General features: G+C 39.4%; 3 protein-coding genes, 1 long non-coding RNA gene and 1 pseudogene across 11 annotated transcripts; 3 read left to right on the top strand and 2 right to left on the bottom strand.

The window, feature by feature from the left end:
• Positions 1-1,903: 1,903 nt before the first annotated feature.
• On the bottom strand, positions 1,904-7,280 carry LOC103405877 (serine hydroxymethyltransferase 3, chloroplastic-like). 2 transcript variants are annotated; one of them, XM_008344896.4, is made up of 12 exons: positions 6,942-7,280; positions 5,409-5,666; positions 4,737-4,932; positions 4,467-4,641; positions 4,276-4,393; positions 4,053-4,165; positions 3,801-3,923; positions 3,519-3,623; positions 3,300-3,386; positions 3,116-3,223; positions 2,786-2,858; positions 1,904-2,380 (listed from the first exon to the last, which is right to left on the bottom strand). In XM_008344896.4, the coding sequence occupies exons 2-12, from the start codon at positions 5,623-5,625 to the stop codon at positions 2,106-2,108; spliced, it is 1,590 nt and encodes a 529-aa protein (XP_008343118.2). In that variant the 5' UTR covers positions 5,626-5,666; positions 6,942-7,280; the 3' UTR covers positions 1,904-2,105. The 2 variants fall into 2 exon arrangements, with proteins under 2 accessions (XP_008343118.2, XP_008343117.2); XM_008344895.4 differs by having other exon boundaries at positions 5,406-5,666; positions 6,942-7,261.
• On the top strand, positions 7,046-8,213 carry LOC103405876 (uncharacterized). Its single transcript, XM_008344894.4, has one exon. The coding sequence runs from the start codon at positions 7,544-7,546 to the stop codon at positions 7,910-7,912; it is 369 nt and encodes a 122-aa protein (XP_008343116.2). The 5' UTR covers positions 7,046-7,543; the 3' UTR covers positions 7,913-8,213.
• A 2,087-nt stretch (positions 8,214-10,300) lies between these two features.
• On the top strand, positions 10,301-12,510 carry LOC103417447 (uncharacterized). Of its 2 annotated transcripts, none has more exons than XR_011577755.1 (3): positions 10,301-10,437; positions 10,974-11,222; positions 12,156-12,510. It is a non-coding gene; the product is annotated as an uncharacterized lncRNA (long non-coding RNA). The 2 variants fall into 2 exon arrangements; XR_011577756.1 differs by having other exon boundaries at positions 10,387-10,407.
• Positions 12,181-21,749, bottom strand: LOC139193544 (uncharacterized). 6 transcript variants are annotated; one of them, XR_011577754.1, is made up of 6 exons: positions 21,394-21,746; positions 21,147-21,310; positions 20,977-21,045; positions 20,762-20,875; positions 20,562-20,628; positions 12,181-13,159 (listed from the first exon to the last, which is right to left on the bottom strand). XR_011577754.1 is itself a non-coding variant. In XM_070816669.1 (2 exons), the coding sequence occupies exon 1, from the start codon at positions 18,597-18,599 to the stop codon at positions 17,736-17,738; it is 864 nt and encodes a 287-aa protein (XP_070672770.1). In that variant the 5' UTR covers positions 18,600-19,108; the 3' UTR covers positions 12,181-13,159; positions 17,292-17,735. The 6 variants fall into 6 exon arrangements, 1 of the variants encoding a protein (XP_070672770.1); XR_011577753.1 differs by having other exon boundaries at positions 20,708-21,045; positions 21,394-21,749; XR_011577751.1 differs by having other exon boundaries at positions 20,762-21,045.
• Positions 21,750-21,786: 37 nt separating this feature from the next.
• LOC103406001 (uncharacterized) lies at positions 21,787-22,163 on the top strand (annotated as a pseudogene).
• Positions 22,164-22,925: the final 762 nt, after the last annotated feature.

The following is a 22,925-nucleotide window of genomic DNA, read 5'->3' as shown; positions in this document are numbered from 1 at the left end:
ATAGCAAAAATGTGAAAGGCGAGAAAATGAATGTTCGAAATTCACTATCCAAATGAAAAGAAGACAGCTACCTTTAGCTTTCGATAACATCAACGCAGTGAGAAATCATATTTTCTGAGTATATTAACTTGATCAAGCTTGTTAACATGTTATTGTGTGATTTAACATTAGACTCAGAACTGTTGAAAGAAAATGACATTCCAAGGTGATGCACTCCCTTCTGGGGGACTACGAATCAAGTTGATGGTCCTCCCCCTCCTAGAAGTGTTGGCAGAGCCTTTGGGATGCCGGCATGGAGAGGCTCACCGACTTTACAACCCATTTCTCCGTCGTCGTGAAAGCCCTGAATGATGCGTAAGCCAGTGATGGCATATCCTCCGTCGTCAAACATCCCCGGGTACTTTCGTTTATTTAGCTCTGATTCGGCTTTTCACACCCTCTGGAAACAAGTTCCTCACCGTCGAGTTCGACAGTTATAAAAACATGTGGGATCCGAGTCTTAATCATGTAGGGATCAATGCCAATTCCATTGCCTCAGTAGCCAATGTCACATTGAAAAGCAGTATAAAAAAGGATCTGTAGCAAATGCATGGGTAAGCTACAACTCCCACCACCCAAAACTTATGCGTTTTGCTAACTTGTGTTAAAAATCCGGTCCACAACGCCGGAGATTGTAGTCTTTCATACATAGTCGATCTGAGGAATGTGCTGCCGCCAGCCAGAGCTGGTTAGCGTTGGTTTCTCTGCCGCCACGAGTGCGTGTGTTGATAACAATGTTTTAAAAGGCTCGCCTAAGCGCATGTGAGGCTGGGTTTGAGGGTTGCCGCCTCTTTTTGAGGGAGTGGGCGGAAGGCGGCGGAAGACGCCGCTGGAGCCGCCTAGGTGCACCTTTTGGGGATTCTTTTTATTTTTTTATTTTTTTATTTTTATACTCCCAAACCCAAAATTTGGGTAGGATTTTAACTGTCTCATACCTCTTCCTTACCCTATCGTTTCTTTGCCTTTTTTCTGATTTTTTTTATTTGATATAATGGATGTATATGCTATCTGCGTGCATTGTTATATGTGTGCTCATTGTGCTTTTCATCATCTATTATATATATATATATATATTCATAATGTATGTGTGTGCTCATGGTGATAATTAATTAGGGGTGTGATATCCACATACCCTATTTTACTTCTCACACACCTTTTTAATTTTCGACCGTTGGATCGGATGAATTGAAGAATATCAACGGACATAAATTATTAAGGAGTGTGAGAAGTAAAATAAGATGTGTAGATAGCACACTCCAATTGATTAATATTCCATTTTTTAATATAATATATGTGGACGCTCAATGTATATATTAAAAAATTTAGAGCCCGTGAGGCTTTGCCTCACGCCTAGGCTAAGCTATCCCTTAGGGTGCGTATGGTACGTGGGACGGGACGGGACGGAACGGAACGAGGCGTTCAGTCCCGCGTTTGGTACGCCAAAAATGGGTGGAACGGGCTGTTCCACGGGACAGATTTTGGGTGTTTTTGCGTCCCACCTTCCCCCCCTGGAACGGGTTTGTTTCACGTCTGTGGAACACACTGTTTTACCATTTTAAGACAAATATACCCCATGTATTTTTCAAAAATTACACCTTCGTTCCGTCCCGTCCCGTCCCGTTCCGTCCCGTCCCGTCCCGTTCCGTCCCGTCCCGTCCCGTCCCGTTCCGTCCCGTCTGCGTACCAAACGCACCCTTATACACCCCACCCACGCCTCATGCTTTTAATACATTGGTTGATATACACGGCATTCTCTCTTGGCCATGAATTGGTTGATATACACGGCATTCTCTCTTGGCCATTTCATGTTCTGCAGAATTTGCAACCTTAGGCTCTACTCTATATTTACCAAACGAGCATCAACTCTGAGTAACCTATCACTTGCCATTGATATAGTAAGTTCAAACGGTTCACTTACGCAAATCATTTAGCTCTCGTTTCCTCACCTTCGCACAGGAACAAAACCGAAGATGAATATCTAGTATCCACCGAAAAGAGCATGCTAACTTACGTTACAACAGAAGTAATAACCTTGTATTTCCTTATGATTAACATTAACCACTGAGTTATACTCCAGGCAATGGGAACTGGGTGGTAAGGGCCTCAACTCTTCTCTGCAGATCTGACACTCGGTCCTTTAGGGAGAATTCAGGGGAAGCTACAAACTTCATAAAATCTTGGAGCTTTGATCCTGAGGCTGCGCGTTTAGCATCAATCGTTATCTGCACACCCTCATGAATGTAGTCTGCAACAGCTACAAATTCTTTCTCAGTGAATCCTCTTGTCGTCATGGCAGGTGATCCAATGCGAATGCCACCGGGCACTACAGCACTTTTATCACCTATTTCATCAAACATCGCAGGTGTAAGATCAAGAGGAAAACAAAATATAGCTCAGAGACAAATAAAAACCAGAACTACACAAACAAAATAGCTCAAAGATAAAGACCTTCAAAACTAGGCAAGTACCCAGTAGGGCCAAATAGCGCTGAAACCAGAAGTAAAGATCTGGAACCCTTAGCTTATCGGGTGAAATTATGTGAACGGCTTGATTAAACTATCAGGATATACATATCTTCCTACATTTGAACTAAAGAAAACACGTCCATTTCGTATGATTACTTGCATATAACTATTTCAAATACGGATCATGTAAAACTTCATAGCATTCAAGAACTAAATTAGCCTTATTCTGAAATCCAAAAGTTCTCTTCAATTTTTTCAACCAAATTGACCTGTACACTCACCAGGTACTGAGTTCTTGTTAAGGGTGATAGAAGCCATGTCAAGAATTTTCTCCACTCGAGCTCCATCGATACCCTATCGATAAAGGAAATGACCAATAACATTGGAAAATTAGATTTGGGTATATAACCTAATGCACAGGACCAAATAATAACTTTAATCCTTAACTAATATCCTATAATTTCATTCACAAATGAGAAAACGCAAAAAAAAAATAAAAATAGCCATTTAAACGTCCACATCTCAGGACAAGTTCTCATATAAGCAGCAATTAGAAATTAGTATCAATCCAAACAAGTAAATTAATTAACAATCTAGGACTAGGAACTTACTAAAGGCCGGAGATCCACAAGAACCAGATGGTTATCACTTCCACCAGAAACTAGTTTGTATCCAAGTTCAGTTAATCGGCTAGCAAGAGCCCTGCAATTAGACACCACCTACAAGGTAGAGTATCCACACTAACTTAGGGCATGTCTTTGACCATTTTTACATGAGGACAAAATATTGCAGTACCTGGTTCTGGTAAGCCTTAAATTCTGGGGACTGTGCATACTTCAAGCAAACTGCAAGGCCCCCAATAGTGTGGTTATGAGGACCACCCTGCATAAAGAACTCAAGCCTTTATCCTTTGTACATCAAAATTCAAAATAAATGTTTAATTTATAGAAGAATAAATAAATAATTAGGCATTGCATCGATGAGATTTGTTGTCATGAAACAAGTACAACTAACCTGTAAACCTGGGAAAACAGCATTGTTGATGGCAGTTTCTAAATCAACCCCGAGAACCGTCTCCTTCTTGAAGAAGATCATCCCACCTCTTGGACCTCTTAAAGACTGAAAAGAAGTGTCTTAAATTTGTGAGATCATCCAAATGTGGATTACAACAAGGAAGCACGAGATGAGACTACTGATGAAGTATTTGCGTTTTAGCATGTCTTAGAGTCCATTCAAGTGAAATGTTTTAATTTGGAAAAATTTAGTAAAATATAAATATATGAGTTTGAACAATACCTTGTGTGTTGTTGTTGTCACAATGTCGCAGTAGTCAAAGGGATTTGCAAGCACAGAAGCAGCAACAAGCCCACTTATGTGAGCCATATCCATCATAAGAAAAGCACCGACCGAATCCGCAATCTTCCAATGCAAATTAGATGTAATTCATTAGTTGCCAAGGAAAAACACACTGTTTATAAATGATAATGAATTCCATATCCATTACGCGAATTAAATTTATTTATATGGAATGAATACATAAATACTAACCTTCCTCATGCGAGGATAGTCAAAATCTCGAGGATAAGCACTAGCCCCGGCAATAATGAGTTTTGGTTTAAATCGGTCAGCCATTTCCTCAAGCTTGTCGTAATCAACCAGACCTGCATTTTGTTTTTGTTACGAAATAACCAACATCATTCCAAAGAATAACAATTACACCCTTAATAAATCTGAAAGGCAGCATAGTCTTATCCGGAAACAAATGCAGCACCTGTGGATTCATTGAGTCGATATGACATGGACTCAAAATAAATGGACGTGCCTGACACCCGTCTTTTAGGAGTCATGAAACCATGAGACAAATGTCCTCCGTGAGACAAGTCCAAACCCTGAGTTGCATGCACATGTTAGTAGCTAGTAGCCACCAATAAAGAGTAAACCAAATCCAGGAGGAAAACTTACCATGAGACGATCATGAGGTTTAAGAATTGCGGTATAAACCTCGAAATTAGCAGGAGAACCAGATAATGGTTGAACATTAACACCCCACTTCTTTCCATCTAAGTGAAACGCATCAAGAGCCCTCTTTTGGCAAAGTGTTTCAAGCTCATCAATATGCTCATTGCCACCATAGTACCTGAAATGTACAATCAAATGATGAGCTAAACAAGAAAAATAATTTTAATGGAAGGTCCATATTGAACTCACATTACTCTGAGTCTGTATCTGTACCTTTTACCTGGTAAACCTTCTGAATACTTGTTTGTTAGACATGAGCCAACTGCCTCCATCACTGCTCTATAAGTAAAATTTTCTGAGGCAATAAGCTCAAGACTCTTGAACTGTCGCTGCTTCTCCATATCAATAATAGCACGCACCTCAGGGTCAGCCTCACTTAATCCGTTGTCTACAAAACTGCTTCCATTACCTGTAAACCAAATTATACAATTCATGAACAAGTCAGACATAACTCCTGCTATTAACCAATGATTCCTTTCATACTACATCAGAAGTTGGGAAAATACAGCCGGAACATATGGTTCTATTAAAGATGTTTATTCATAAGGATGGTTTCGTGATAGAATTGAGTAATGAAATTCTGTAGTTATGCTAAGTAGATATTAAGAAAATAAATACACAGAGCATCAAATCCAAGCAATATAATGGAATACCATTCTGGCAGATGCTGAGCAAATTGATGGTTGTTTCGATTTTTGTATTTCTTAAGAGAAACTGAAATCAAAATTATATTATAACACCATAAAATTTGAAAAACCAGAACTATTCCTGCTGTAGAAATCTCAGAACAAAAATTTGACATGCATTTTAATAAAATTTACAAATAGAACCAAAAGTAAATAGAAATTATCGATATCAGTTCACAGGTTGGAGTAGAATTACCACCAATTTCAGGCAAAGGTACAGTGACAGAAGAGGATGGTCTTCCAGTAACCAAGCTTCCTTCTATGTAAGAAGATGATCTAATGGGCTTCACACATTTGAGCTTTAGTTGATGGGAAAATCCACTGCCAGTAAGCCCCTTGTTTGAAAAAATTGTTCCTTTGGTCCAAGAGGGTTGTTGAAGAGAACCCATCACTGCAGCTCCTCCACAAGCCTGCATCTTTACTTCCAAATCTATACCTTAAAAGCTTCCTACAGATTCTACAGAAACTCTTGGCAGTCAGCACAAGTTTAACATACAAATGATATGAATGCGCGCGCGCGCGCGCGCACACACATATATATACATTATATACATGCATATCCACATAGTAAAGACCACTATATTCTTATGAAGAAAAAGCATATACAAGAGTTCCAAATTTGTCATTAGAGAAAGTTATAAATTGTTTTCGTAAAGTAGTAAACGTAATGGATAAATCACCCAACATACAGTACTTCACTACTCAAAACTTATTTTCACACATGATGGCTACTGCCAATTCAAAAGGGAACTGTTTCCCGATGCTGATGAAACACTCATAACTCGTTGATAATTGTTACTTTTAAAGCTTCCACAAGGGCAACAAATAAGATCGTCTCATTGATCATTGTCCATCATATTCATAATAATTTACTTGCCACATGGGACATGAACAAGACTATTTCGTTAATCATTTCCCCGATAGAAATCCAACGGTATTATAACACGCACGAGTGAATTTCATTGACAAGCAGGAAACAATAAATTTAAGAAAGATACGCCTACTCTAGGGAGCGTAATGAGCCTTACACCTCAAAATGCATACTTATACAGTGCTTAAAATATCGATATGCAAATTTATTGAAATATCGATGGATATATTGATATCGGTTGCCTTCAACGGAAATTATGGAAATTTGCAATGGGTGGGTATATCAACTCATTCAGATTTAGTCAAAATTAAAGAAAAAATTCTCAAAAAAAAAAAATCAAAAGTTCGAAATCTGCAATGTGCTCCGGCAAAATTTATGTGGTGAAAGCATCATTGATATTCATTGATTTTCCTATATCTTGCCGAAATACAGTGGAGTTTAAATTTCACCCAATTTCAATATTCATTCTTGATTTTTCGAATATTTAAAGTATCGACAATCTCGTAGATACTTTAAACGGGCCTATTAGCAAAAACTTAAAAGAAAAACAAAAAAACATCAACAACAAACATCCATGTAATTGAAAAATAATATAAAACTAGTTTAAGTTGTAGTTTACTAAAGCAACAAATCACAACAACCATGTCAGTCAGTCAAACAAAAAATTATGAGAATTAAACAAGTCATTTTATCTATCCTGTTAGGCCACTGAAACTGGAAGCTCCTGAAATATGAAACTATACATACACAGAGTATTAACTGAAACAATTCATTAGCTCCTAAGTTAATCGGCTCCCTAAAACATAATTAGGACATTAACTCAGCCCCTAATTTTAAGGAAGAATAAGAAGAAGGACTTACAGAGTGAGAGCAGAGGAGGAGGAGGAGGAGGTGGAGGCTGGACTGCTGCGAAGGTAGGGATGTCGGGACTGTTTTGGCTGATTCAGTAAAGTTTTTTTTTCTTTTTTTTTAATTTGACCCTAAAATGAAGTATGGGCTATAAGTGGCCTGCGAATGGGGGCCTGCTACTTCAGCCGTGGGCTGTCCCGTCCCTTAAAGAGCCCCCCACCGAAGCCGCCGCCGCCGGCAGCTGCCTATTTAGTATTATGTTCTCCAAATCCTTCTTCAATGCTTTCGGCTTGGTGGAGGAAAATATTGCAAGTTGTCGACTGGATAGGCTAGGTGTCGAATATGTGAACTTGAGACTTTCTGGTCGTGGTTGTTGGCATAGTTGCTAGTGTATGGCTAAAAGGGAAGACAATATTCATGAACTGTAAGTGCATTTGAAGGAGAATACAGAGGAGAGAAAATAGAAGTCAGAGTGAGAAACTCTTGGGGGTAGAATGAGCGCTCGGGAAATTCTGTAAGTGGGTGTTAATCTAAATCTTGATTCCGCACTAGATCGACTTGAAGAAAAAATCCTGTTCATTAGCGGTACTGTTGAAGACTTAGAATCGTGAGGCATGGACTCTGAGATGGTAGTCCATGAAGGCGGGTGCCACTGCAAGAAGGTAAGATGGCGAGTGAAGGCGCCTAGCAGTGTCGTGGCTACGAGTTGCAACTGCTCGAATTGCTCTATGAGGGGTACCACCGCTTTCGTTGTCCCTGCCGAAAGATTTGAACTTTTGGGTGATTCTGAGCAGTTTATTACAACTTACACCTTCGGTACTCATACGGCAAAGCACACGTTCTGTAAAGTTTGTGGGATAACTTCCTTCTACTATCAACGCGAGAACCCTGATGGGGTCGCAATCACGTTTAGGTGTGTTGATCCTGGAACACTCACCTGCGTTGAGATTAAGTATTTCGACGGGAAAAATTGGGAAGTTTGACACAGTCAATCAGGCATTGTGTCGCAGTCAGAAGTGCAAACTCTGCAAAATATAGGCTAAGTCGTCGTCGTCGTGCGTTTAGGTCCTCTGGGGATTTTAAAATGTTTATGTGGAATGTTATGGCTTGTATCATTGTATGTAATGGCTACTTTCTTGTGTTGTTTTCGTCTCCCCTTATGTTTTGTTCTCGTGTTCCTTTTGTTTTGGCCAAATGTATGATTTTGGTACTTGTAGAAAACGTCCACTTTTGTCCTTGTAGTTACAATTGTTGCAATTTAGAATCCGTTTGGATGTGTGAAAATCGTTTTCTAATCAATCTCTAGTAAAAATTCATATAAGTTTTAAGAAAATACTTAAATTGTTTTGTGAAATAAACACATAACCATGCTTCTTACCTGAAACATTTCAATTGCTTTTGAAACTCAAAAGCATGTCTTTATAATATTTCGGTTATTTTAAAATACTCCGAATGAGCCATTAACTCATGTAGTTTAAGAATTGTTGGAATTTGAGGACAATCAATAATGTAGTTCTGCTACTTTTTCAATGGAATTAGCATGTGAAAGGCACGTGTGTGGCCGTTTTAGAGTTGCATAAAATATTAGGGACATTTTATTTAGACTCATTTATCCTCTTTCTATATTCAATTTTTTATTTTTTATTTTGAAATTTCAAACGTGCCAAATAATTCTCTTTCTACACCCAACATGCACAAAAAGAAAATAATAATAATTTAGCAATAGGCAACCATCCTATCTCTTCAAACCTCAACCACCCAATTTCTGACCTCCCCAACTCCCCACTGCCACCTCTCTTACTGCCCACAACAATTTGGAAATTAGAACATTATTTCCAACAACCCACGATTAAAAAACCCAAAAGAAACATGTCAATATTTTTTTTATTTTTTATTTTGGAAAAATTAATGGTATTATTAACATATGGTCCAAACACAATTAGATTTGACACGTCGACAATTTCGGCATAATTCGGACATGTTAGAAGAACTGTATGGAAGAGAGAGTTATTGTGTGGCCGGCGAAAGGTCGGGAAAGGGACATTGATGACTGAGATCTTTGGGGATTTCATTGTGGGTGATAAAAAGATAGCGGTTGGGGGTTGGGGAGGGGTATAAATTGGGGGTGGTTAGGGTTTGGAGTGATAGCATGGCCCGGGTTTTCTAGTGTTGGAATTTTATATTTTATTTTTTTGTTCTTTTTAATTATGATGTGTAGAAATAATATTGTTAGGCAGATTCGAAATTTTAAGATTAAAAACTAAAATTAGGTGTAAAAATAAGATAAATGGATTTGAATAAAATTTCCCAAAATATTATCTTTGGAAAATTGATTGGAGTTAAAGTCAAAGATAAAGATTGAAAAAAAAAATGTCAAAGATAAAGGGATGCATTGCATGGAGTAAAAGTCGATCACGAAAACCAACCACTCCTACTCTAAAAAATTAATGTACTTGTTACGCAAACATGTATTTTTATCTTTTTATTTTGTTGTTTTGGGTCAACGTATTGATGAGTGCATTTTTCCTTAACCCCTATGTAAAATATTTTTGCTCATCAACTCAAGTGATGATGATGCTAATCATCTTATTTATTATCATTATATAAATTTAAATTTAGACATTTGTGTAGTGGATAGATACAAATTTTAAAATATATACTCATCTAAATAGGTGGTGAGCACTATCACCCTTTAGTTAATGAGCAAAAATGCACCACCGTTAATGTATTAAATCAAGAGTAGTGCGTTTCAAAAAAAAAAAAAATAGTAGTTCTGCACTTATCATCTATTTGTAATATCATGTGTATCATCTCTCTAATACAAATAGGACCCACCAACACATACGGTCTCGTGAGAAAATAATCATAAATGATGATATAAATAGATAATAAAAATAGAGTAATGTTAGAGAAATTAAATTTTTTAAACCAAATTGCAAATCAAATTATGTGTCATCAATAAGAAACAAGCACGTTAATTGATACTTAATTAATAATCCAATCATCTACAACCACACCATTTAGTTTGCAAATTTGGTTTAAAAAATTTAGCATCCTTACCATTACTCATAAAAATAACAATTTTGTTAAAACAATTATATCAAACGAATGTATTCCTCTTCACTTGTAAGTAAGAGGTCTTAGATTCGATTCTTGCCAAGGACGAGCTTGAACTACATTATTGTTTAATTTATTATGAGACTAAGTTCATTTCTATTTCTTAATATAAATAATATCGTTTGTTAAAAAAAAAAAAAAACAGTAATCAATGAAGGTGAGCATCAGCAGTGAGCAAATTGGCCCTCTGTACATGACAGTTGAAATATTAAACTCTAGAGTTGTCTTGGAGAAAAAGTCGGGAAACAAGTATAAGACTAGTAAAGGTCGATACCCCAATGCCCAGATTAAACCCACGTAAAGAAGAGAAGAAGAGAAAATGACTTCTGCAGTCGAATTGCTGCCCAAAGAATACGGCTATGTAGTCCTCGCCGTCGTTCTCTACACTTGAGTTTAGTTTGAGTTTTGTGTTTAATTTGAAACTCCTTCGTCATATTTCAGATGAATTTAGCATAGTTATCATATATATCGTTTGTCAAATTTATTGTTAATTATTTGGAATTGAGTTAGTGAGTTGGCCAGAGTCATGTGATTTGCATCTGTAGCTAAGTTCGAATCTCTCTCTCTCGTAGTGTACATAAATTTAGCGCAATTATCATATCGATCGTCAAATTTATTGTCATCTATTGTTAATTGTTTGAAATTGAGTTAGTTGAGTTGGCTAGAGCTGTGTGATCTACCTCTGTAGCTATATGTTCAAATCTCTTTCCTACATTGTAAATGAATTTAGTGTAATTATATGATCTTTGTTTGTTTGGAATTGAGTTAGTCGAGTTGGTTATAGCTGTATGATTCACCTTTGTAACCTTTGTAGCTAAGTTTGAATCTCTCTCTCTCTCTCGTAGTTTCAGCACAATTACCATTATCGTTTGTCAAATTGATTATCGTTTATCGTCAATTAATTGGAAATGGTCACCACCGCCGCAGGTACAAGGTGCCATATCCGACCATGTATGTGTCGGAATCGGAGAACAAAGATGCAAAAGTGTTCAACTGTGTGCAGAGAGGGCATCAGAACTCTCTCGAAATGATGCCAATGTTCTTTGTGCTTCTGGTATTGGGAGGTCTTAAGCATCCTTGCATCTCCGCCACCCTTGGTTTCCTCTTCACTTTCACTCGCTATTTCTACTTCAAAGGCTACGCCACCGGTGACCCCATGAACCGCCTTGCCATCGGGTATATTTGTCATTCGAATTTTAGAATAGTCATATGTAGATGTGGTAAATCAATTTATTAGGTTGCTATTGGATATCGGCAAAGATCCGTTTAATTTGGAACTCAACAAAAAAAAAAAAAACCTATTTAATATAAAAGCACCATGATATAAGGGTGCGATTAGTAGTGATAATGATATTGTAAGATGAAATTAAACTAAATGAATTTTAATTGATACCCATTATGCACTCGCCTCATTTTCATAATAGAGAAATGGAGATATCAAGAAATTTGAGATGGGAGTGTAGATGAGCTATTAGTCCTCGTCTGTTAGAAGGGATTTATTTTGGAATTATTTACCATATTGAAGTCATTTTGAATGAAGAAATGGATGACAATTTTTTTTCTTTTGTCTAAGTTTAAAAGTTGTCTTTTTTAGTGTGAATAATCCTACAAAGTACATGCTCTCAATAAACGAGGCATTAGGGTTTTGTTTATATATATATGCGGAAAGAGATCCGGATCTTTTTCCTCTAAAGCCATCAAATCAAGTGATTCGGACCTTTGAAATTTGATATAACGGTTAAAAATTATTACAACTTTTAAAAGTTTTTACTAACTTCTCTGTTTTTAGCAATTGGATTAAATTTCAAGGGCCCAGATCACTTGATTTGGTGGTTTTGGAGGAAGAGATCCGAATAGGATCTCTTTCCTATATATGCAATTTTAAGCCATATTCTTTTGTTAATATCTATCTCGCATGATATGTTATGCGACCAACACCATATTCTTATATGCAATTTTAAGCCATAGTCTTATGTTATAAGACTGTAAATATTGACCGATAATATATTCAGATCAATAAGATTTCACTTATCAATGATACAAATTTTTATGTGACAAGCACCATAACATGTCAGACTTAATTTACACTTCGTTATTGTAAAATGACAGGAAATACGGGTTCTTGGCTATAATCGGGCTTATAGGGTGCACAATTTCGTTTGGGGTCAGTCTTCTTCTTCTAGGATAAAGAAAAAGCTGAACGAAGCTCTCATCTCAGACTCTTATGGCGGGGGAGAGCTTGCTTGCTTGCTTACTATTGCTGTCTCATATGCGCTGCTGCAAAGGTCCTGCAGTTTTCCTTTTGTTTGTAGTGTTGGCTTTTGAATAAGAAAGAAAGTGCAAGATATAGGAAGGACGGAGTGTGTCTGTTGCGCTTTGTAGGCCTACTTTTGATGTTTTATGCATATAATTGTTTAAGATACATGATTTTCATATGGTTAAACATCAGGTTAATTTTATGCCAGTTAGGACTCGTTTGGAAAGTGTACTTTTAAAATAACCGAAATCATTTTGATGAAAGTTTTTTTATGGAACTAATCCTTACTAAAAATGCAAGTGAATCTTAGAAAAACACATGTGCTTCCTACATAATGCTTTTGGAGGCCAAAAACAATTTCACCAAGAGTGTTTCAAGTTATTTTAAAAACACTTTCAAACGAGCGCTTAGTCAGAAGAATATATTCATTGTTTACTGTTTGCAGTTGAGTTCGAGTCGGCCTCTCTAATAAGCAAGAATAGTTTATAACATGATATTGTCAATAGTTTGTAACATGGCCAATCCAAAAATTCACGACCATCAAGTCCAATTGGTTTCTTTCTGGTATCTTTATGAAAGACCAAATTTGTTAAGAGAGACAAACATTAACATACAAGACCAAAGCAAGGCAATGGCCAGCAGGCCAGAACCAGAAACAAGAATTAAAAGAGACGAGCATAGAAAGAATTTGGTAGAAGTTAAAGGAACACAATAATTACAAATTAGTGGGGAATGGAAGATTCTCTTTCTTCCGAGGCCGAGATGAAACCCGCACACCACTTTGGCAAGTTGCCCCTTGCTACCAACCATGCTTCAGCCTCTTTGAGTCATTTGAGATATTTTGTCAGGCATCATGCTTGAATGGTATTTGGGTTCAAGAAGAATAACAAATGAATTTTTGTCAATTTCATGTGTAGGAAAAGTGGTGAGGGGGGCAATTGCATATATTGGCTCCTATGTGGATCCATCAGTAGGCTCGTATACAATTTGATCCAAGCAAAATTGGTGCCAAACTCTATAACCCTAAGCGGTCGTGAAAGAATAAATGGGAATTTGGTGACATGTCACATGATTTGTAAATTTAATCTTAAAAGTTGGTCTAAGCATTATTCTTTTTCTTAACCAAGGCGATTTTACATAACTAATCATTTGTGAACCTAATGGGTTAAGTCGATTTAACTCAAGTGTATCTTGTACTCGTTATCCTAATAGTGAAGAGCAGTATCTCTCTAAGGTCGTAAGCATAATTTTGTCGAATCTCGTAAATTTCTCGGTGTCTTTATTTCTTGTATTTTATTCTGCTTAAGTGTAGGTTTGTATTTTGGTGAGGTTGTAATCTAAATCTCGGTTCCGTACTGACTTACCATTAAACTAGAATAGGATCGACTTGAATGAACTGGAATTGCAATTGTATATTTGGGTTTCATTTACTGCAACAAATTGTTATGATGTGCTGTTTATTGACAGGTCAGAGCGTGTGTGTCACAGCCTGTCCCGGGATTTTTATATCGGGGACGTGAAATGACGGAATTACCCTTGACGGGTATTAAGGTATGTGTGTGTGGCATTATTTAGACTTAAATTCTTAACCTTGGACTTTGCTTATGTGGGATATTTTTTGTGTGTGGTTAGGGAGCTAGGATGAGAAATTGATGATGTGGATTTGCGTTGGACCACACAAACACACACACGCACTCCCTGCTCTCTCTCCCTTCCCCCGTGCTTTCTCTCTCTCTTCCCTCACGACTCTCTCTCACTCTCTCCCTCTCGAAATAGTACGGACAAGACCAAAACCCTTCAAAACTTTGCGGATCGAAGCAAATAAGGTATGATTCTTCATCCTTTTGATATTCTGAGTTGAATGGTACTAGTTTTAGGAAGTGAAACCCTCGGAATCGTCGTGGAACCCTAACCCCGAAAATGTGCACTGTTCATGCACACGTGAAATCTTACATTTCAGGGAATTTCAAGCTCACAGTGAGCTTAAGGACATCCTCACGAGCTTCGGGGTACTTCGTTGGTAACATTTGGACGTCGGAGGACCGAGAACGGAGTTTCTCAAAATTTTCGAATTATCGTGCTTCCCCAGGTAAAATCTAGTGAATTTTAGACCTTGAAACTAGTCTATCGTGATTCTACATGTTGAGGGCTTCAAATTGATATAAAATTCGAAGAAAACGGTTGAGAAACGAAGGAGAACAAGCAATTACAAAATTCGTCGGAATCTGGCCACCGGAAAAACCAGTCCGACGAGCCCAGGGTAGGAGACAACACGCGCGACACGTGGCCTGCGCGTAACCGCGCGTCTGGCCGTGCCTTGGCCGGCGCATGACGGCGCGTGGGGCTTCCAAAAAATTTTCTAAAAATTCCTCGTCGTTCGTGACGTCGAGTAGGTCGTTGTGGTATATTCACATACCCAAATTGAGCACCGTATGAAAAGTTATTTCGAATTATTGGTTATGTGTTTTAATTAACGTTTTTATAATTGTTTCGCATATAGGTGACACCTATCCCGAGGACGAGCGCATCCAGGGACGTCACGGGGGTTACGACCCATCGACTTACCAGTGAGTGGGCAGCTTTGTTTTCGTATTACCTATATACTACTGTTTTTCCCAGAAAATGCATTTATATGAAAATATGTTTTAAAATGCCATGCATGCAATTGATGAGATATTTGAATTGATAATTGATGCATATATATATGAATTGACGTTGTGGACGCACAAGTGAGTTTTTACATTATTCATACGATTTATTTATGTGAATTGCATTGAAAGCTCATAACCTGCACCCTAGGTGTTAGTGCTTATATTATTCACCACACCGCAGGCTCGCCTTGGATCCAAGTAGGTGACTGTCGTACAGACCATGTGAGGGTTTCGACATGCTAGTCGTATAGATCACTAGATGTGATTCCGACTAGTGGGTGACCTTAGTTATGCGCGCCATGATTGATGAGAGAAGCACTAGAGCGTATTCTTACACCTTTCATCGTACAGACTACCTTACGTAGTTCCGAGTGACGTGCAGAGTATGGCCGTATAGGTCACTGTGGTGACTCCGGCTGAGTGGGATATTGAGCTATAAAATCAGCCGTCATGACCATTGTAGGGTCTCCGGTTGATTTATTATTTCACCTGATTTATATCGATGCATTCATATTATATTTTGGCATGGCATGGCATGGCATATTCTTTCTGAAAAGCGTTGAAAGATTGTGAGCTGAGTTTGATGATATATGTATATATGTTTTATAATAAATTTCTGGGAAAGTATACAGGTTTTACGGTGAGGGGTTAGAAATGTTTTAAAGGAAATGTTTTGGAAAATCTTTGATTTTACTGACCCACTCATCTTTGTTTTGCGCCCCTCCAGGTTCTAGTTAGTAGTTGGTGGCTCACAAGGTCTTTTTCGGCGTTCTGCATGTAGGACTCACCTGCGGGTGTTGTACTTTTAATTATAGTCCTACTAGACTGCACTTGATACCTACGCTTTGAATTCGTGTGTTTTACTTTAGAACTCACTCTTTTATGCTAGTAGGTTATTACTGCTAGTGGTTGGTTTAAATTCCTTCATATTTCTATTATCTCTTGCTTCCGTGTCGCACTTTTGGCTACGTCACGCTCACGTGACGGCCAACACGCTTTGATTCTAGGATCGGGGTGTGTCAGTTTGGTATCAGAGCCTAGGTTGCAGTCCTGTATAATTGTTAATGCTCTAATGATCTTTTGATGTTTTCTGTCAGAATTATGTCGCCTTGTAGGGAACGTAGGGAATCCCGCCGTACTTCTGAACCTAATTTCCCTGATATCACTCAGTTAGGGGAAGCAATGGCCCAGGCTTTTCAGAATGCAATTCGTCCTCCTCCCCCTCCTCAGATGACACCCCTGGAGACTATGTACAATTTGAAATTGGATCGTTTTATGGGTAATGAGGGTCACAAAGGGGCAGAGAAATGGCTAGACCATATTGAGAAGACGTTTCAGGTGATGCAAAGTCAGGGGAACTTTCCTGCTGATAGGTGGGTTGAGACCACTACCTGGTTTTTGGGTCGAGAGCCGGCAGGTTGGTGGAGGAATCAAACTCAGTTTATGTCCCCAGAAATGGTAGCTGATTGGGAAGTATTTAAAGAGTCAAGAAAAGATTTGTCCCTCCAGAGTACATCGATCGCAAGAAACAGGAGTTTACTCGTTTGAAGCAAAGGAATATGTCAGCGCACGAGTACTACAGAAAGTTTACTGATTTGTCTCGTTATGACCCTGATACAGCTGGTAATCAGGTAGAGATGCTTCGACGTTTCAAGTTGGGAACTAAGAGAAAATGGTGGACTTTTGCCAGTGCACTTCCCTGCGCCGATTATCATGAGTTTTTCGAAATTTTGGTTCGGATGGAGGACTCCGACAATCTTCCTAGTGACAGTGAGGATGACGAGGACAAGAATGATGGTCAGAAGAAGGATGATAAAGGTAAGGGTATCTCCATTCCGGGACCTCGTAAGACGCAGAATTTTAAGAAGAATGGAGCGAGTTCGAGTTCTTCTAGTGGATGATATAGTATTACTGGCTCGAGGAGAGGTGGTGGAGGATTTTCTGATGGACCCAGATTTCAGAGGCAGAGGGATTCCGGTGGTGCTGGTGGTTTTGGTGCTCCGTGGTGCCGCCGTTGTAATTTTCGTCATCATGGTGAGTGCAGGAGAGGTGGTAGTGCTTGTTATACTTGTGGACAAATGGGACATCGGGCTTCTCAGTGTCCCCAGGGTCAGCAGAGACCTTAGCAGACCACTATGCCCTCTACCATCACTGGACTCCCAAGATACACACTATCAACATAACATTTATCTCCTTTAGGCATGGCAAACTCTAAATCAAATCCTAGAGGTGAAGGGTGAGGTTGAGTCATTTGAGCAAACGTATGAGAAATCACAGAATGCGTAGCACCACAATCAATCAAAACTCTAGCAAAATGACCAAGAACATTTAACGTACCCATGATCAAATCTGGATGGTTCTGAGCATCTTGCAGTGAGATGTGATTAACACGTCCCTGAGCTTGCTGTCGTCCACCACGACCTCTGTTGCCTTGATTACCTCGCCCCTGAGAAGTACGTCCCTGGCCTGACTGACTAGACTACCTAGATGATCCTACACCACTAGCAGCAACTTCCCCCTAACGGGGTTGACCTCCCTGATGCCACTGAGATCCACCAGCTGGCATGGAAGAATAAGAAGAATAACCCCCAAGGTCTTGGGAATACCAAGTCTGAGAATAAGGATCCTGGGGATACTGATACGATCCGGAAGCATAAGGAGCAGCATCACCCTGGTAGTGGTAAGCACCACCACGACTCGACTGGCCATAACTGCCTGGTCCAAAGCTCTGCTGAATCGGCGCTGGAGGTGGCATAGTGGTCTGCTGAGGTCTCTGTTGACCTAGGGACACTGAGAAGCCCGATGTCCCATTTGTCCACAATTATAACAAGCACCACCACCATTCATGCACTCACCATGATGACGAAAATTACAACGGCGGCACCACGGAGCACCAGAACCACTAGCACCACCGGAATCCCTCTGCTTCTGAAATCTGGGTCCACCAGAAAATCTTCCACCACCTCTCCTCGGGCCAGTAATACTATATCCTCCACTAGAAGAACTCGAACTCGCTTCACTCTTCTTAAAATTCTGCGTCTTACGAGGTCCCGGAATGGAGATACCCTTACCTTTATCATCCTTCTTCTGACCATCATTCTCGTCCTCGTCATCCTCACTGTCACTAGGAAGATTGTCGGAGTCCTCCATCCGAACCAAAATTTCGAAAAACTCATGATAATCAGCGCAGGGAAGTGCACTGGCAAAAGTCCGCCATTTTCTCTTAGTTCCCAACTTGAAACGTCGAAGCATCTCTACCTGATTACCAGCTGTATCAGGGTCATAACGAGACAAATCAGTAAACTTTCTGTAGTACTCGTGCACTGACATATTCCTTTGCTTCAAACGAGTAAACTCCTGTTTCTTGCGATCGATGTACTTTGGAGGGACAAATCTTTTCTTGAAATTCTCTTTAAATACTTCCCAATCAGCTGCCATTTCTGGGGACATAAACTGAGTTTGATTCCTCCACCAACCTGCCGGCTCTCGACCCAAAAACCAGGTAGTGGTCTCAACCCACCTATCAGCAGGAAAGTTCCCCTGACTTTGCATCACCTGAAACGTCTTCTCAATATGGTCTAGCCATTTCTCTGCCCCTTCGTGACCCTCATTACCCATAAAACGATCCAATTTCAAATTGTACATAGTCTCCAGAGGTGTCCTCTGAGGAGGGGGAGGAGGACAAATTGCATTCTGAAAAGCCTAGGCCATTGCTTCCCCTAACTGAGTGATATCAGGGAAATTAGGTTCAGAACTACGGCGGGATTCCATACGTTCCCTACGAGGCGGCATAATTCTGACAGAAAACATCAAAAGATCATTAGAGCATTAACAATTATACAGGACTGCAACCTAGGCTCTGATACCAAACTGACACACCCCGATCCTAGAATCAAGGCGTGTTGGCCGTCACGTGAGCGTGACGTAGCCAAAAGTGCGACACGGAAGCAAGAGATGATAGAAATATGAAGGAATTTAAACCAACCACTAGCAGTAATAACCTACTAGCATAAAAGAGTGAGTTCTAAAGTAAAACACACGAATTCAAAGCGTAGGTATCAAGTGCAGTCTAGTAGGACTATAATTAAAAGGACCATTGTAGAGTCTCCGGTTGATTTATTATTTCACCTGATTTATATCAATGCATTCATATTATATTTTGGCATGGCATGGCATGGCATATTCTTTCTGAAAAGCTTTGAAAGATTGTGAGCTGAGTTTGATGATATATGTATATATGTTTTATAATAAATTTCTGGAAAAGTATATAGGTTTTACGGTGAGGGGTTAGAAATGTTTTAAAGGAAATGTTTTGGAAAATCTTTGATTTTACTGACCCACTCATCTTTGTTTTGGGCCCCTCCAGGTTCTAGTTAGCAGTTGGTTGCTCACGAGGTCTTTTTCGGCGTTCTGATAGACGTTCTGCATGTAGGACTCACCTGCAGGTGTTGTACTTTTAATTATAGTCCTACTAGACTGCACTTGATACCTACGCCCTGAATTCGTGTGTTTTACTTTAGAACTCACTCTTTTATGCTAGTAGGTTATTACTGCTAGTGGTTGGTTTAAATTCCTTCATATTTCTATTATCTCTTGCTTCCGTGTCGCACTTTTGGCTACGTCACGCTCACTTGATGGCCATCACGCCTTGATTTTAGGATCGGGGTGTGTCAGTGTGCATTTAGAAATTCGAAGAAATAATCCTGTTCATTAGCGCTGTTGAAGACTTAAAATCGTGAGGCATGGTGGCACACCCCATCCCGAAGGAGGGCATGTTGGCCGTCACGTGAGAGTGACGTAACCATTTACACATTTCGAAAGCTTTAAAGAATACAATTACTAAGATGAAACACCCGAGGGTGAGTCCTACTTTTATGAATTCTATCAGAACATCGTTGGATTCCTCGTGGCCACCAAAGCTCTGTTATCTTATACATGGAGGGGCGCAAAACAAAATTGAGTGGGTCAGTAAAACAATGCTTATAAGAAAACCTTTATCTTTGAATATACTAACCCCTCGCCGTAAAACAAGTATAATTTCCTCAAAACATACTACGTAAGTATGAAATCCAATATATATAAACCATATAACCAGAATTATGCCAAGTCAATGATGTATCATATGCCACAATAATAATCAAGTGATAATCAATACAACTAAGTGCTCATCCATCTAAGCTGACACACAAGTTTGGACAGATGGTTTCTGACACGAACAGGACTGGGTGTAATCAATATGCTCTAGTACTACGATCACGTGAAAACTGGTGCAAAAGCACATCACATACAAGTCAGATCGCCTAATGCAATCTACCCGACAAGACTGGCACCTAAACTTGGATCCAAGGTGAGCGAACGGTGCGGATGTGAACATACACGTGAAGGACTGGCCCTGGCCCTGGGGCGAGTACTAACACCAGGTGCAGCAAGATGAGCATGTACACAAGTATGTATGAATGCCATGACAGTAATATCACAACCATATAGCAGCATTTATCACAATTTATATCATAATAATGATACTAGGCAATATAGGCGTAAAAATGAAGTAAATACGCATTTATGGAAACTATAAATATATATAGGTATAAACAACTACCCACTCACAAGTACGTCGTTAAATCGTAGCCCCCGAGCCTAGCTTGGCCTCGAAAATCCTCGGAATAAGTTTCCCCTATATATGAAATAACTAAATAACATTAATTAAAGCACATAACGGAAACCTAAATAAAACGCTCATAATTTGCTCAAACCTAGGGTATAAATATATGAAATCGATCTACTCGACGACACTAACGCGTACGTACAAACCACGCGCCGGTCGGATGCCGGACGCGCCCCCACGCGCCGCCCAAAGTGGCGGTCCACGCGCGCCCACGCGCGTCTTCTTCCTCGGCTCGCCGGACTGGTTTCGCCGGTTTCTGGGCAGTTTTTCAAATTGCCATAACTTTGTCATTTCTTCACCATTTTCAACGTACTTTATATCAAACTGAAGATATTGACGAGACAAACATATCTATACCCTTCTCGACCCTTAAATCGCCGATAATTCACCGTAAAAAGCCTCGAAAGCCGTCGGACTCGCCGGAAACTGGGTAAGATTCAAATGAGTATAACTTCTTTAATACTCAACGAAATTGGGTGAAACAAAAACGAAAGTTGTATTTCTCGAAGAGACGAAGAGAATGGTACCTCGCACGACGTCTAACTCTCCGTGGTTTGGCCGGAAAACGACTCGAAAGGCACGGGTCAAACTTGAACTTTTCGATCTCGATATTCTTACGTCCAAAAACCTCCAACGAACTACGCCGAGCCTCCTAAGGACCTCAAGAAGCTTCCTACAAGCTTGAAAACTCCTAAAAATCAACCAATACAAAGTTGATGAATAGTGTCAAACTCGGAGGTGAGTGGTTGGACGTGAAAACGTTGAAGTTCTTACCTGAAATAGGTATGGATGAACTCGTATCGACGAGACGAAGACGATGGTGATCTTTGTTTCTTCGATCTGTGAAGTTTTGATGAACTTTGATGATGGTCCGTATGAAGAGAGAGAGAGAGAGTGTTCGAAGGGAGAGAGAGAGAGTGAGAGTGAGTGTTTGAGGGAATCACGGGAAAGAAGAAGAAAAAGGGATGGTTTCTCTGTATCCCATGAGTGTATGTGGTCCACAAGCCACAATCTTTCAAACACGAGCAAACAAAACGTACAAAAATCATCCACGCTTAAAAACTAGGGTAATTAAACAAACCCTAAAGTTCTAATTCTTTAAAACGTTTAAGGGTATTTAGTAATTTCACACTTTCGAAAATGATAATACGGGACGGGCTGTCACACATGGACTCTACAATGGTAGTACATGAAGGCGGGTGCCACTGCAAGAATGTAAGATGGCGAGTGAAGGCACCTAGCAGTGTTGTGGCTACGAGTTGCAACTGCTCGAATTGCTCTATAAGGGGTACCATCGCTTTCGTTGTCCCTGCTGAAAGATTTAAACTTTGGGGTGATTCTGAGCAGTTTCTTACAACCAACACCTTCGGTACTCATACTACAAAGCACATGTTCTGTAAAGTTTGTGGGATAACTTCATTCTATTATCAACGCGAGAACCCTGATGGGGTCACAATCACGTTTAGGTGTGTTGATCCTGGAACACTCACTTGCGTTGAGATTAAGTATTTCGACGGGAAAAATTGGGAAGTCTAACACAATCAATCAGGAATTGCGTCGCAGTCAGAAGTGCAAACTCTGCAAAACATAGGCTAAGTCGTCATCGTACGTTTAGAGCAGTTTCACCGTGGGCAATAGCCCGATGGACTGGCTCTCAAACAGGACCAGAAAGCCCAAGCAACTTGATCTAGCATGTGCTGGCGAGCAGGCTAGAGGGAGAGGCCCGACACGAGTTGCCAGCCCAAAGGCCATGTGATGCAAGGCTAATGTCATGGTGATGTCAGCCACAATATAAAAAATTAATTAAAAAAAAAGTAAAATTTTAATTAAAAAAATCCAAAAAAAATAAATTGATTTAATTTTCTATAAGTATGTTATCATTATCTTCCAACTTACACCATAATTTTATATTTTCTTAAATACTTTGGGTTGTAATTTTTTATTTAATGACACGTGGTACAACGAGACCTATTAAAAATCATATCCGAAATTACAAATAAAATTATTTTGTATTATTTTATAAAATAAAAAAATACTAATATTTTATTGCCTATTGTCAGGGCTATTCAGTGAAGGGGTGGAGATGCAAAAGACAGTTACTGTTCATTAAGACAGTTACTGTTCATTATAGGCTATTCAATAGTGACTTGCCCTAGAGGGCCTTTGCAACGGTAGAGTTGCTCTTAGGCCCTCTGCCTCTAGGGATTTTACAATGTTTATGTGGAATTTTATGGCTTGTATCTTTGTATGTAATGGCTACTTTCTTGTGTTGTTTTCGTCTCCCCTTTTGTTTTGTTCTCTTGTTC

This window comes from Malus domestica, chromosome 17, assembly GCF_042453785.1.
Source record: "Malus domestica chromosome 17, GDT2T_hap1".
In the NCBI taxonomy this organism is placed as follows: domain Eukaryota; kingdom Viridiplantae; phylum Streptophyta; class Magnoliopsida; order Rosales; family Rosaceae; genus Malus; species Malus domestica.
This window is presented reverse-complemented; position numbering and strand designations above follow the sequence as displayed.

Bases quoted from the DNA above. Each gene is read 5' to 3' on its own strand.
- LOC103405876 (XM_008344894.4), top strand. From the start codon at position 7,544: ATGGACTCTGAGATGGTAGTCCATGAAGGCGGGTGCCACTGCAAGAAG.
- LOC139193544 (XM_070816669.1), bottom strand. From the start codon at position 18,599: ATGTACAATTTGAAATTGGATCGTTTTATGGGTAATGAGGGTCACGAA.
- LOC103405877 (XM_008344895.4), bottom strand. From the start codon at position 5,625: ATGCAGGCTTGTGGAGGAGCTGCAGTGATGGGTTCTCTTCAACAACCC. The intron at 4,166-4,275 runs GTGCTGCATTTG...AACAAAATGCAG, and splicing joins TCGACTCAATGAATCCACAG to GTCTGGTTGATTACGACAAG. The intron at 3,224-3,299 runs GTACTGCAATAT...TCTACCTTGTAG, and splicing joins TTAAGGCTTACCAGAACCAG to GTGGTGTCTAATTGCAGGGC.